Raw genomic sequence first — 13,509 nt, 5'->3', positions numbered from 1 at the left:
AATTCCCTTGCTTGGGAGCACAGGGTGTTTTTTTTTTTTTCATTTCGGAGGCCTTCAGCCTTTATTTGTGAATCACACACAGGAACGCAATCACCATCACTAGACATCTTCGTTCCTCCCAAACATTAGACTGATTCCTCGTGGCTTTTCAGAGTCCTGTACGTTTCAGAAACTACACGTGATTGGTTACCTAGGGCATGGGTTTGGGACACATATGTGATTTGTCTTTTAAGCCCATGCCATTTCAGCAAAAGCAACCAACTGATGGATGCGGCACTTTTCCAGAATAAAGCCCGGCTTTGGCTCAGGTCTTAATCCCTAAGAGCACAGAGCTCTAACTCCTGGCTTCCATGGAGAGCTTGGCGATTCTGCGTGGCCGGAGCTGCAGATGCTCTGTGACGCTTCCTCCCTGGCTTTCCAGGGCTTGTTTTGTACCTGCTCCAGTCCAACCTGACAACTTCATTAAGGAACGTTCACATCTGTAAACCTACTGGCTTTTTGAAGATGTAAAGTTTCAGCCTTACGCGCTGCTGGCTGAACTACACGGAGGAGATAACCTATTTACATACTGAAAAGGTCAGTGTCAGACAATCCGCATTTAGAGATGAATTTGCTGTTGCCTGCAACTGGAGCAGAAGAATTTGGGAGAAGGCCGCAATTTTTCCGTCTATTTATCTGTGTGGACAGCACACGTGGGTAAAGATGCAGGATGTCTGTGCTCAGCAGTCGGGCAGAGATGGACAGGCTCCCTTGTACTTTAGGACCTCTCTGGTCACTAACCAGTAGGTGATTATGTGAATGTGTAAAGTGCAGGACAGCCTCACCTACTAACAACTGTTAATTAATTTGAGATGGAAATACTTGCATAATAGCTCTTCAGACATGGTCAGTAAAACACAAGCCTTCATAATAGACTTTAAATGATGTAGCTACTGCTTACTTACCCTGCCATTTGCATTAGGGAAGGTAGACTTTTAGAGGGCGTAGAACATTTCCTTTTGTGGTCTTTCCTTTCAAAGTCTTAAAATGTCAACAGCTTTATTCGGCTAATGTGTGTTGAAAGTATCTTAAAAGATGTCCTTATAAAGGCATGAATTTTCTCTAGAATCTCGGTAGTGGTTTTGTCCTTATCCATTTGTACATTCAAAGCAGAATAATGAGGGAATTGAGATCCATGGCTCCATCTAAATGTCAGGATATAACAGAAGATTAAAGTCCCTCTTGAAGGTGGAAAACTAGTTCAGAAAGGCTGGGGAGGAGAGTGGGCGGAAGCGGAGTCTGACTCCTTGGAGACACTGGCCAGTGCCCTTGGCGCCTTAGGGCCGTGGCCACTCAGAGCTTTGCTCCCGAGGGAGGGCCCAGTTAGGAGGGCTCGGGCGGGGGGGGCACCCAGCTCTCAGCTGCAGCCTCTTCCCCAAGCCCGGCAAGGCCAGCGTGCCCTGCAGGGACTAACCGTAGCAGCCTCCACCTAGGTTCTCCTGGGATCCTGAGCTGCATTCCACATACGGTGTCCCCCAGGGAACCCGTGAAGCCAGACGTGCACCTGGGCCCATTGTGACGCAGGCAGTGGCTTCCAGGAGGGAACCGGGCTTCGTGTGCGGGCACATCCCCGGTGGCCGGTGTGCCCGTCCACTTAGAGCCGCGTCCAGCGGGGCTCTGGGTCTGCTCTGACTCCAGACTCGGAGAGAGAGGCCAGTGCAGTGACAGGCCGGCTCCTTGCTGGCATCAGTGGGTCACAGAGATGATTCGATCCTGCTCAGCAAACGGCCACAGTTTCGGGCCATCATCACTCCTGACTGTGGTTTTAAAACAGAGCAGCGGTGTCGCTGTGCTGGGGAGGGCCTCCTGGACAGTGATGCCGTCTGTCCAAGGTTCGTCCAGGGTTCCAGGGGGTCTGACTCGGGCCCTCGGCGGGGAGGGGCCACCAGGATGCTGCCCCCCCCTCACCCGCCTGCCTGTCTTGCAGAGCACTTGGCCGCGCGGACGCAGCAGGCCCTGCACCAGTCCGTCTTCATGTCGTCCTCCTCCGCCCAGCCTTTCCGGGACCTTCCTCTGGGCCGCAAACAGCACCTCAAGCTGCTCCCCGGCGTGGCCGACGTGCAGGCTGGCAAGGTGGCCCGGTGGACGGTGGATGAGGTGAGTGGCTGCCCGGGGCCGGGGTTTCTCTTAGGTGCTGAGTGCACGTGCCAAATTCCAGATCCATACTTGAGGGAGAAGCAGGCTGACGCTCAGGACGTTCGGGAAGCCCCTTAGTGGGGCCCTGCCCTCCCCAGCCTTCTCCCAGCGCCGTCTCCGCTGCCTGCCCCCCGGGGTGGGGTGCTGATTTAGGCCTCCGGCCCCGCATCACAGGTTTGCTCTGAGGAAACACCAACGTGTGGGCCTCCATGCCTGTGTCCTGGCAGCCCCGGGCGGTGCCCCCCACCCCGCCCTGCAGGCTCGGTGCCCAAGGGGCTCGCCCTCTGCCTGGTGCCCCCGAGGCCCCAGGATCCCATGCTCTCACGCCCAGGCAGCACCGCGCTGCCGCGTGTCCATCCGCAGCCACGGGGGATCAGGTCAACCTCAGGTTTATTAATAAATTAGGTCACAGTGTTGCATAAGATGCCGAGCAGAGGGGAAAGTGGGTTTGACTGTAATATAAACACACCTTACAGTGTTGGTTTTACATGAGAATCAGGTAAGTGCCCTTGCTTCCTGTGCTGCTGTGGAAATGCTTCATACTTAAAGCAACACTCTCTGACTGATATTCCTTTTGATGAAGGTATTGTTCTCACTCATCAGGCCTTAAGATTTTTTTTTTTTTTTTAAATGAAAGAAAAGCCTGGGTCACTCTTTTGACAAGACAGAGTAGAGCTGCAGTTAAACTAGTCACGGGTACTCACCGAGCATATGCCCAGCAGTCAACTCACCTGGACTGCATCTCGCTCAGGGGCCTCCTTTCCAGCCCCAGAAAAGGAGCAGGTGACTAAGGCCCTGCAGAGGTCAGAGGTCCGGGGGGCCTCCCGCCCCTCCTCCCAGGCAGCTCACAGAGTGTGCCTGGTGCATCCCCCCGACCTGGCACCCTCCGCGTGGACGGGGCCCGGCACACCCTGCCTGCCCGCCTGGTGCCTCTCCTTCCAAGGCCCTGTGGGTCCCGCAGGACAGAGAGGTGACTGGACATGCCAGGTGCTGCGGGGTCGTTTGAGGGGGTGACTAAATGTGACCCTGCTCCCTAGAGAGTATTCATGGTCTGCGCCCGCCCATCTGTGAACTTTTACCAGTTTACAAAGCCGACTGAAGTAAAACCTATTGTGTCTGTAATCAAAGCACTGCTGGGTTTGCCCTTGAAATAACAACCCAGGGTTCAAGGGCAGTCTCTCTCTCTCCTTTGACCTTCAAGCCATTCATCTGAGGTTCTGCACCGTTTAAGTTAGATGACAGTGGCCCCTCTTCCCTCTTCTTCCTGTGCTTCTGGCCCCTGGCGTGTCACCGTCCTGCCCAGACGTCCAGCGCAGCCCCACGTGTGCAGAGAGACTGCATCCCGACGGACAGGGAGTGGGCACAGCAGGCGAGCTCTGCACAGCATCCCGGTCCCCAGATGAACCCGTAGGACCCGCCTGGCTGTCCACCCGCCCCGACCTTGGGCCCCACGCCCTGCGCCTCCCTAGTCCCTGTGTACCGTTGTCACACGTGCACCGTCACTGCCCAGCCCCTGCCCAGCGCAGGCTCTCCTCCTGCAGGAGCCCTCAGGCTGCTCCCACGCCCCTCGGGGCCCCCGTTTCCTCCGAGAGTCTCTGTGGCTGCACCTCGGATGCTCACTCTGCTGACCCTGAACCTCAGGCACATGAGCGGAGACCTTACTCACTCGGCCTGTGTCCTGAGAGCTTCTCACTGCACCTGGCACTGGGCAGATCACCCAGTAAGTGTTTGTTGAGTGAATGGCAAGGGCATCTGAGCTGGATTTTGAAACAAAAGTGCAATAAGTCCAAGCAGAGAAAAGACGGGACGCCATGCGGGGGAGGAAAACTATAGAAGCGGGGCTGAGTGTGACACGTGCGAGGATGACAGACACACACGTGTCCCTTACTGACATTGATGATGGTAGTGAACAGTGTTGATGTAATGAGAGCGAGGCACGCATGCTTATTTTGCCCATTTTACAGACAGGGAAGTGGAGGCACCGGAGACTAAGGAGACTCTTAAGGCCTCACGGTCAGAGCCAGGTCCTGAGCCGACGTCTCACCGCACCCCAAGCACACTGCCCGCTGGGGCTTGGGGAAGACGGCCTGCGGCAGGCAGGAGGTGGGCCAGGCGCACCAGTCGGGCAGTACCAGGTTCTTAGGTCCTGAGGCAGAAAGTCACGTTGTGACGCTGGTGCTTCAGGGAGATGAAAACAGCACAGGCCAGCAAGGAGGGTGAGGGTAAGAAGGGGCCGGGCTGGGCGCCACTGTCCAGAGCCACCCGGGCTCAGCAGACGAAGCCACGGCACAGGAAACAGATGAGGCACAAGAGGAGGAGGTGAAATGAGCCAGCGTGGTTCCGTTTATACTCTCAGTGCTACGCAGCTTGGTACTTAATTAGGATAATGATGTGTGAGAACACCAGGCCCGCACACTTCATCGGAAAGAATGGAAAAGTAGCGGTGCCGTCAAAAAATGGAACTCTGGGGACAGGATCCAGTTTGGGGGCCAAGGGATAAGATGAATTTATTCTGGGACCTTCTGAGTTAGGGTCCCCTCGGGTTACACGAGACAGGGCTTCACCAGGCACGATCCCCATAGAGGACGGCCAGGGAGGGAGGCCGGTGGGTCCACGGCTGAAGTGTAGGAGGAGGGGCGAGAAGTCGGGGGGAGGCCGAGGAAGGAGAGTGTCAGGCGGAGGCTGGGAGTGAGCGGCCCAGGCCACAGGGTTCCCGGCTCGGCTGTGGGGTTGGGCTTCAGGGCACTGGGGAGAATTGTGTACAGAATGTGTGTTTTTCCCCATAAGAAGAGGGCCACAGCTTTTATTAACTTCTTGGGGGCTGGGGGGAGCATCACCCCAAAGGAGCAGGGGTCACTATTTAGGAACATTAGGGAATAAATAGGAAATTCGGGGGTGGGGCCTCTGATCTGACCAGCTTCAAGTCTGACACTGAACAAAGTGAAGTTTGGAGGGTGATTAAAGGGAAGTAGCTGGTCCATCATTAGGTTGGGGCGGGTCTCAGAAGGAAGAGCCTCACTAGTCTAGTGGGTGGGGAGGACCGAAGATGCCACAGAGGATGACCAGGAAGCTGTGATCACAGTTGTGAGCTCTCTGTGATGGGTACACACGGGATCCCAGCCTTTTACTGCCGAAGGTGACCTTATTAGACATTTTCTAGATTAAAACTTAAAGCAGCCATCGGAGAGGCTGGCTTCCTGGAGCACTTCGTGGACCGTGGCTGCCCACGGAATGCATCCCAGAGAAAACAGTCTGGGTTAGTCCCTAACGTTGACGTACCTTTGTCTTGATAGCTCCCTGATTAGATGCCCTTGAGGACAAGGACCACATCCTAAATTTCTCTCTGTATTCTCACATTCTGTAGCACATTTCCTGGCACAAAAACTGGTCCTCAAGAAGAAACCTTGAGTGGTCAAAGTGTGGGCATTGTGATGGGTTTGTATCGTTGAAAATAAGGGGGCTCCCTAGGGGGGATCCCAGGGAGTACCAGCCACAGGGGCCACCATGTCTGCTCCAGATGCATAGGGTCGTGAGGACTTGAGAAGGCAGTTCAGGGTGAGCAGGGCGGGGCTGTGGCTTTGTGCTTTGTTCCCACCCGGCAGGAGCGGGAGCTCAGCGGCCAGGGACAGGGCATGTGGAAAATGACTTGTGGGTCCCTGTGCTAAGTGCCGTCCAGGGACACTTAAGGCAGCTGTCTCTGGCAGGAGATGCAACGCAAGGACAGCCCCTCTTGTCAGTCGTCCTGGCTGGGAGGAGACCTCCGCTCCGAGTTGTGGAGTTGTGTTACCCGACGGATCTTTGTCACGTTGCCTGGAGGCGGGGGCTGGCTTTTAACTCCTTTGCTGTTTCTGTGGTGTTTCTGCCAGAGCAATTTCTTTCAGAGCACCAGGCAGGCTGTGAAGTCAGTTTAGTGGTTCTAAAAGGAGAGACAAGACCAGATGCAAGTACATCATTGTAGGAGAGGTTATTGTTTTGTGAAACCTTCCTTAGGAATGTGTGGGTGTGCACACACTCAAGCTGTGGTCCCTGGGGAGTGTATTTCTTACTCTGGTCGGTCATGGAAATGTTCTATAGAAGAGTACAAGCATCTAAGAGTAGGGACGAAATGATTTTTATATCTTTTTACATCTTTCTAGCAAGTACAGCAGAGCAGGTGTGTGACAAATGTGCGAGTGAGTGGATGAATTAGGAGACGAATTTTCCGCAGCCCCTCCTGCCAGGCGTCCATGGGCACACGCAGGCCAGACGCGACACGTACACACATTACAGCCGCGGGTGCAACTCGGGGATGCTTGGTGCCCATGTGGGTACTTCTATTTCTCACATTCAAAAATGCCTTTTAAAGCAGCACATGTAGATTGCCCTGGCCTTATCCAAGGGCTCCCTGAATATCCATTAGCTCTAAAAGATGGTGGTCGCTTTCTAAGCAATCTTTGCCCAGGAGGGAGTGTTTTGAAAAATTCAGGATACTGCTACCTAAGCATAGCAGCTTTATACAATCAGGCCCTGAAAAAGGGCAACTAACAAATTCCACTGATAAGAAATGAGACCCGGGCTGGAAACATGGTCCCCAGTGGACCCGAAGCCAGGACAGTCAGGCACACAGCGCTGGCTCAGCAAGATGGGAACGTCGGCATCGGGAGAGATTTAAGGAAGCAGCAGCTGCACTGAAGGAAGCAGGCCTGCTGGGCTGCAGGAGGATGCCAGGAAAAGGAGGTTGCCCGGGAAGGAAGTTGGGTGAAGTAAAGGGCTCAGCTCAGAGCCTGCACAGTTTCATGTCTTAGTCTTTCCAAACTGCTGTGTCATCCCTGGAACTAAGTTACTCCGCGTCCTTCCAAAACAAAACCGGGGTGTCTGCTGTGGACACTGCGCTCCCAAGAACTTGGGGAACCAGGTGTGCTGCCCCTGCCAAGGCCAAGGCCAAGGCCTGGCACCCTGGGCTGCAGCAGGGCCGCCATCGCCTGGGGAAAGCAGCCGAGTCCACACAGCTGTCCTGGGTGGAGGCAAAGGACGGGGCGGCAGCTTCCTCCTCTGGGGACTCATGGAACCTTGTGAACGGTTCTCCACGTTGACCGCGACGTGAAGAAGGAAGCACCTGCTGAAGGGGAGCATGAGAGGGAACCCCTCCATTACTGCTCTGCTGTCTAGTGAAGTTTACGGTGAGGAAATCTGCAGCCAATGGGCTTTCTACTGCAGCTCAAAATAGAATTTATCCTCGGGGGAAGAAATCCTGACTGGCAGTACTGAATAAGGATACCAAATCATGGTCCAGGCCAGAAGAGTCAGCCTCGGTAGATTTCATGGAACTTGTTCTTTACTTTGGAAAAAGGCAGGTTGAATAGAATCAGAATCTCTTTCCAAAAAGACAGAGGATTTCAGACGTGTGGTAATAAAACTGTCCGAGGAAGACAGTAAGGACCGTGCGATGACCTGCCTCGCGGCGCAGCCCTGTTTACTCTTTGGTTTATCCCCACTTAAAACCCAATCTACCTCTGACATGGACAGTGATTTCTTGGCTCACAATACTAAGAAGAGGGAACGTGATCCTTTTTTTAAATGTGTAATTTGTTTGCCCAGAAAAGGACATTTTAACCTCTGAAAACCATCAGAGCAACACTCAGCCCTGTTTTGAGAACAGAAGTTCCTGGAGCGTGTATTTACGAGAGACTGTCTGTGGGGCGTGTCCCTGTCCCGGGGGCCGGGCATCCGGGGACCCTGGTGCTGGCATGGCTTCCCCAGGGGAGCCATTGATTGAGAGGCACCAGCGTGTGTCTTTAGCTAATTCCTAGAGCCACTTTTCTATGTTCACTTTCCCTACTGTGACCCGCGGCCCCCTCCTGTGACAGAGCCATCCCAGAAGAGCCCTCCTGCAGCGCGGTGGCTCCTACAAGGCGGTGTCGCCAGCACCTGGATTCGTTTTTCGTTGTCACAATCGTGCTGCTGGGGCTGCTCCCGGCACTTAGCGGGGATGTCGCCAAACACCCTGCGGTTCGCAGGGCAGCCCCACAGCGAAGAAGGATCAGGCCCAGCGTTGGAGTTACGCTGGGCAGGAAACCTGCCCTTGAGCGTGTTGTCTCCGCCCACAGCTGTCCCCTGTGACCCTACGTCAGGGTTTCACCTTTAGTACCTCCCGCCCCCAGCTCTGGGCTCTGCCCCTCCGGAGCATTCTGCCCTCAGAGTGCCCGGCGGAGGGGCCGCTGCAGCCTGCCCCCCAGCAGCGCCCGGATGGCCTCCCAGGAATCCCCTGCCGTGTGTGTGTGTGTGTGTGTGTGTGTGCGTGCGTCTGTGCGTGCGTGTCCGCGCGCACGCTGGGGCGGGGTGGGGACTGCACGTTAGAACCAACCCAGGAATCTAATCCATGCCCAGCACTCCACCAGATCCAGCTTGACTGATTTGGAATCTCTGCAGCATGAGCTTGACCTGAGATCGCGTTTAAAGCTCTCCAGGTGGTTCCAGTGCACGTCCAGGGTGGAGAAGGGCTGCCCCGGGGCACTCACTGGCTACGTGTGGCCTTGAGGAAGTTATAAAACCTCTTTGGGCTTCAGCTTCCTCATCATTTTTGTGGAAATTCCCTCCGCAGGGAGGTCCGAGTCCCCGTTGTTGGCCAGACGCTGGGGGAGGCCCTGGAGGCTCAGGTATGGGAGATGGGACGGCCCAGGTCTGGAAAGGCAGACGGTGCCTGTCATCACTGCTGTGCACAGGCAGGCCACTGTCGCCTGCCCTCCCTGACCCCCAGGCTGGACAGGAGGGGCAGACGATGGAAGGTTCCAGGATGCCAGGGCTCCACACATATGGAGGCTGTCATTGGCACCATGGTGACTGTAACCATATCAGGTAAGGTTAGGTCAGCCTGGAAATGAGGCCAGAAAAGATAGTAGGAGCTGGTCTCATTTCCGAGCTGGCGAATGCTACTGTGGCTTGATAGCTACTGTTTAAACCCCAAGCGTTTGAGGGATTCAAAGTGTATTTTACTCAAATGTTGAATGACTACAACCCAAGGTATTATTTCCGGTGCACGTTCTGAATCAGGCTTTTCATCTCGCACTGTAGGTGGCTGAGTTCGTACGGTCTCTGCTGGGCTGTGAAGAGCATGCCAAGTGCTTCAAGAAAGAGGTAGGAAATGGAAAAATTACACGTTTCTCTACGACTAGGCCCGGAAGTGCTTTGTTTCTGTTTACTTAAGTGTAAATAAGGGCAGTTTGGGGGAGACAAGAGAAAGAGGTCCAGGCAGGAGGGGGCCCAGCGGGGCAGCCTCTGTCTGGGTCACTGGCGTGAGCTGTACTTTGTCGCTGGAGTCTGCAGCCTCATCTCTGCAGCCACTCGTGAAAGGGACTCTTGGGACACGTCACTCGGTTAATACCTGCGTTGTGACTGCAGCCACACTGGGGCACAGGGGACCTGCCACAGGCCTGCACCCAGGAAAAGGGGGGCTTATCTGCTCCAGAGTGGAATTAGGACCGCCCTACCTGTCCTTGCCCTGACCCTACTCAGGGGGACATGGAGAAACCACACAATCCTTGAAATTGTTGGTTTCCTCATCTGCCTCCAGGGTTGCTGGTGGGATCAGCACAGAGAAGGGTTAGTAAAGCTCCGTAAACGCTTACTGTTCCCATCATAACCATCACTGCTTGACTCTTAGGACTACCGGCCATTTGGCCCACAAGTCTTGCCTGAAGTCGTGAAGGTTGGGGTATGGCCGTAGGGCGGTGCTCTCCACCACTGTGGGATGTGCTTGGTACCCCGTGGGGAGGGTATTCCACTCTCTAGATGGACGATTCTTCATTAGGCAAAATATTAGACATGGAAGCTTTTAAAACTCTCAACACCCCACCTGGGGTCCCCAGGGATCCCTCCTTCCTCAGGAAGACACTGACACCATGGTTTGTATTGTTAACTAAAAAGCGTTAGAACCACAGGGCTGGGTTCATGGAAGGGTGTCACCCTAGCAAACTTCATTCTGTCCTCTTGGTTCTGGAACCTGGACTCCTTCTGAGCCCATCTTTGAAAACAGGCAGCGTGACTGTGGGACAGGCCACAGTCGCCAGGACTCAAAACTCTGAGACCACCCTGGGGCTTCTAGAAACGGAAAAACGGCCTGCACGGTGGCACTGGCCATCACGTGACCTCAGGAAAGCCATGACATTTCAGACCACAGTATGTTATTTTTTAAAAAAATCTTTGAGTATAACTGTTTTACAATAGTGTGTTAGTTTCTCCTTTACAACAAAGTGAATCAGTTATACATATACATATGTTCCCATATCTCTTCCCTCTTGTGTCACCCTCCCTCCAACCCTCCCCATCCCACCCCTCTAGGTGGTCACAAAGCACAGAGGTGAACTCCCTGTGCTATGCTGCAGCTTCCCACTAGCTATCTAATTTACATTTGGTAGTGTGTATATGTCCATGCCACTCTCTCACTTCGTCACAGCTTACCTTTCCCCCTCCCCATATCCTCAAGTCCATGCTCTAGTAGGTCTGTGTTTTATTCCCATCCTACCACTAATCTCTTCATGACATTTTTTTTTTTTTTAGATTCCATATATATATGTGTTAGCATACGGTATTTGTTTTTATCCTTCTGACGTCACTCTGTATGACAGATTCCAGGTCCATCCACCTCATTACAAATAACTCAGTTTCATTTCTTTTTATGGCTGAGTAATATTCCATTGTATATATGTGCCACATCTTCCTTATCCATTCATCTGTTGATGGACACTTAGGTTGCTTCCATGTCCTGGCTATCGTAAATAGAGCTGCAATGAACATTTTGGTACATGACTCTTTTTGAATTATGGTTTTCTCAGGGTATATGCCCAGTAGTGGGATTGCTGGGTCGTATGGTAGTTCTATTTGTAGTTTTTTAAGGAACCTCCATACTGTTCTCCATAGTGGCTGTATCAATTTACATTCCCACCAACAGTGCAAGAGTGTTCCCTTTTCTCCACACCCTCTCCAGCATTTATTGTTTCTAGAGTTTTTGATGATGGCCAATCTGACCGGTGTGAGATGATATCTCATTGTAGTTTTGATTTGCATTTCTCTAATGATTAATGATGTTGAGCATTCTTTCATGTGTTTGTTGGCAATCTGTATATCTTCTTTGGAGAAATGTCTATTTAGTTCTTCTGCCCAGTTTTGGATTGGGTTGTTTGTCTTTTTGTCATTGAGCTGCATGAGTTGCTTATAAATTTTGGATATTAATCCTTTGTCAGTTGCTTCATTTGCAAATATTTTCTCCCATCCTGAGGGTTGTCTTTTGGTCTTGTTTATGGTATCCTTTGCTGTGCAAAAGCTTTTAAGTTTCATTAGATCCCATTTGTTTATTTTTGTTTTGATTTCCATTTCTCTAGGAGATGGGTCAAAAAGGATCTTGCTGTGATTGATGTCATAGAGTGTTCTGCCTATGTTTTCCTCTAAGAGTTTGATAGTGTCTGGCCTTACATTTAGGTCTTTAACCCATTTTGAGTTTATTTTTGTGTATGGTGTTAGGGAGTGTTCTAATTTCATACTTCTACAGGTAGCTGTCCAGTTTTCCCAGCACCACTTATGGAAGAGGCTGTCTTTTCTCCACTGTGTTTCTTTCCCTCCTTTATCAAAGATAAGGAGACCATATGTGTGTGGGTTTATCTCTGGGCTTTCTATCCTGTTCCATTGATCTATATTTCCGTTTTTGTGCAAGTACCATACTGTCTTGATTACTGTGGCCTTGTAGTATAGTCTGAAGTCAGGGAGCCTGATTCCTCCAGCTCCATTTTTCGTTCTCAACATTGCTTTGGCTATTCGGGGTCTTTTGTGTTTCCATACAAATTGTGAAATGTTTTGTTCTAGTTCTGTAAAAAATGCCAGTGGTAATTTGATAGGGATTGCATTGAATCTGTAGATTGCTTTGGGTAATAGAGTCATTTTCACTATGTTGATTCTTCCAATCCAAGAACATGATATATTTCTCCACCTATTTGTATCATCTTTAATTTCTTTCATCAGTGTCTTATAGTTTTCTGCATACAAGTCTTTTATCTCCTTAGGTTAATTCCTAGATATTTTATTCTTTTTGTTGCAATGGTAAATGGGAGTGTTTTCTTAATTTCATTCTCAGATTTTTCATCATTAGTGTATAAGAATGCCAGAGATTTCTGTGCATTAATTTTGTATCCTGCAACTTTACAAAATTCATTGATTAGCTCTAGTAGTTTTCTGGTAGCATCCTTAGGATTCTCTATGTATAGTATCATGTCATCTGCAAACAGTGACAGCTTTACTTCTTCTTTTCCTATTTGGATTCCTTTTATTTCTTTTTCTTCTCTGATTGCCGTGGCTAGAACTTCCAAAACTAGGTTGAATAAGAGTGGTGAGAATGGGCAACCTTGTCTTGTTCCTGATCTTAGTGGAAATGGTTTCAGTTTTTCACCATTGAGAACAATGCTGGCTGTGGGTTTGTCATATATTGCCTTTATTATATTGAGGAAAGTTCCCTCTATGCCTACTTTCTGCAGGGTTTTTATCATAAATGGATGTTGAATTTTGTCAAAAGCTTTCTCTGCATCTATTGAGATGATCATATGGTTTTTCTCCTTCAGTTTGTTGATATGGTGTATCACGTTGATTGATTTGCGTATATTGAAGAATCCTTGCATTCCTGGAATAAACCCCACTTGATCATGGTGTATGATCCTTTTAATGTGCTGTTGGATTCTGTTTGCTAGTATTTTGTTGAGGATTTTTGCATCTATGTTCATCAGTGATATTGGCCTATAGTTTTCTTTCTTTGTGACGTCTTTGTCTGATTTTGGTATCAGGGTGATGGTGGCCTCATAGAATGAATTTGGGAGTGTTCCTCCCTCTGCTATCTTTTGGAAGAGTTTGAGAAGGATAGGTGTTAGCTCTTCTCTAAATGTTTGATAGAATTCGCCTGTGAAGCCATCTGGTCCTGGGCTTTTGTTTGTTGGAAGATTTTTAATCACAGTTTCAATTTCAGTGCTTGTGATTGGTCTGTTCATATTTTCTCTTTCTTCCTGGTTCAGTCTCGGCAGGTTGTGCATTTCTAAGAATTTGTCCATTTCTTCCGGGTTGTCCATTTTATTGGCATAGAGTTACTTGTAGTAATCTCTAATAATCTTTTGTATTTCTGCAGAGTCAGCTGTTACATCTCCTTTTTCATTTCTAATTCTATTGATTTGCGTCTTCTCCCTTTTTTTCTTGATGAGTCTGGCTAGTGGTTTGTCAATTTTATTTATCTTCTCAAAGAACCAGCTTTTACTTTTATTGATCTTTGCTATTGTTTCCTTCATTTCTTTTTCATTTATTTCTGATCTGATCTTTATGATTTCT

General features: G+C 50.6%; 1 protein-coding gene and 1 long non-coding RNA gene across 3 annotated transcripts in view; one reads left to right on the top strand and one right to left on the bottom strand.

Moving 5' to 3' along the window:
* The window catches only part of L3MBTL4 (L3MBTL histone methyl-lysine binding protein 4), a 374,898-nt gene that overhangs the window by 344,834 nt on the left and 16,555 nt on the right, over window positions 1-13,509 (top strand). For both annotated transcript variants that reach the window (XR_010836709.1, XM_059039839.2), the window contains 2 exons: window positions 1,967-2,136; window positions 9,226-9,288. Coding sequence is in view for 1 of the 2 variants with exons in the window: in XM_059039839.2 (XP_058895822.1) it covers window positions 1,967-2,136; window positions 9,226-9,288 (233 nt within the window). In the remaining variant the exon portion in view is untranslated. The remainder of the gene's footprint in view (window positions 1-1,966; window positions 2,137-9,225; window positions 9,289-13,509) is intronic.
* LOC136792637 (uncharacterized) overlaps window positions 4,657-13,509 on the bottom strand; it is a 216,772-nt gene continuing 207,919 nt past the window's right edge. The window contains exon 5 of the long non-coding RNA XR_010836710.1: window positions 4,657-6,091. This is a non-coding gene — a long non-coding RNA (uncharacterized lncRNA). The remainder of the gene's footprint in view (window positions 6,092-13,509) is intronic.

Source organism: Kogia breviceps, chromosome 15 (assembly GCF_026419965.1).
Source record: "Kogia breviceps isolate mKogBre1 chromosome 15, mKogBre1 haplotype 1, whole genome shotgun sequence".
Lineage (NCBI taxonomy): Eukaryota > Metazoa > Chordata > Mammalia > Artiodactyla > Physeteridae > Kogia > Kogia breviceps.
This window is presented reverse-complemented; position numbering and strand designations above follow the sequence as displayed.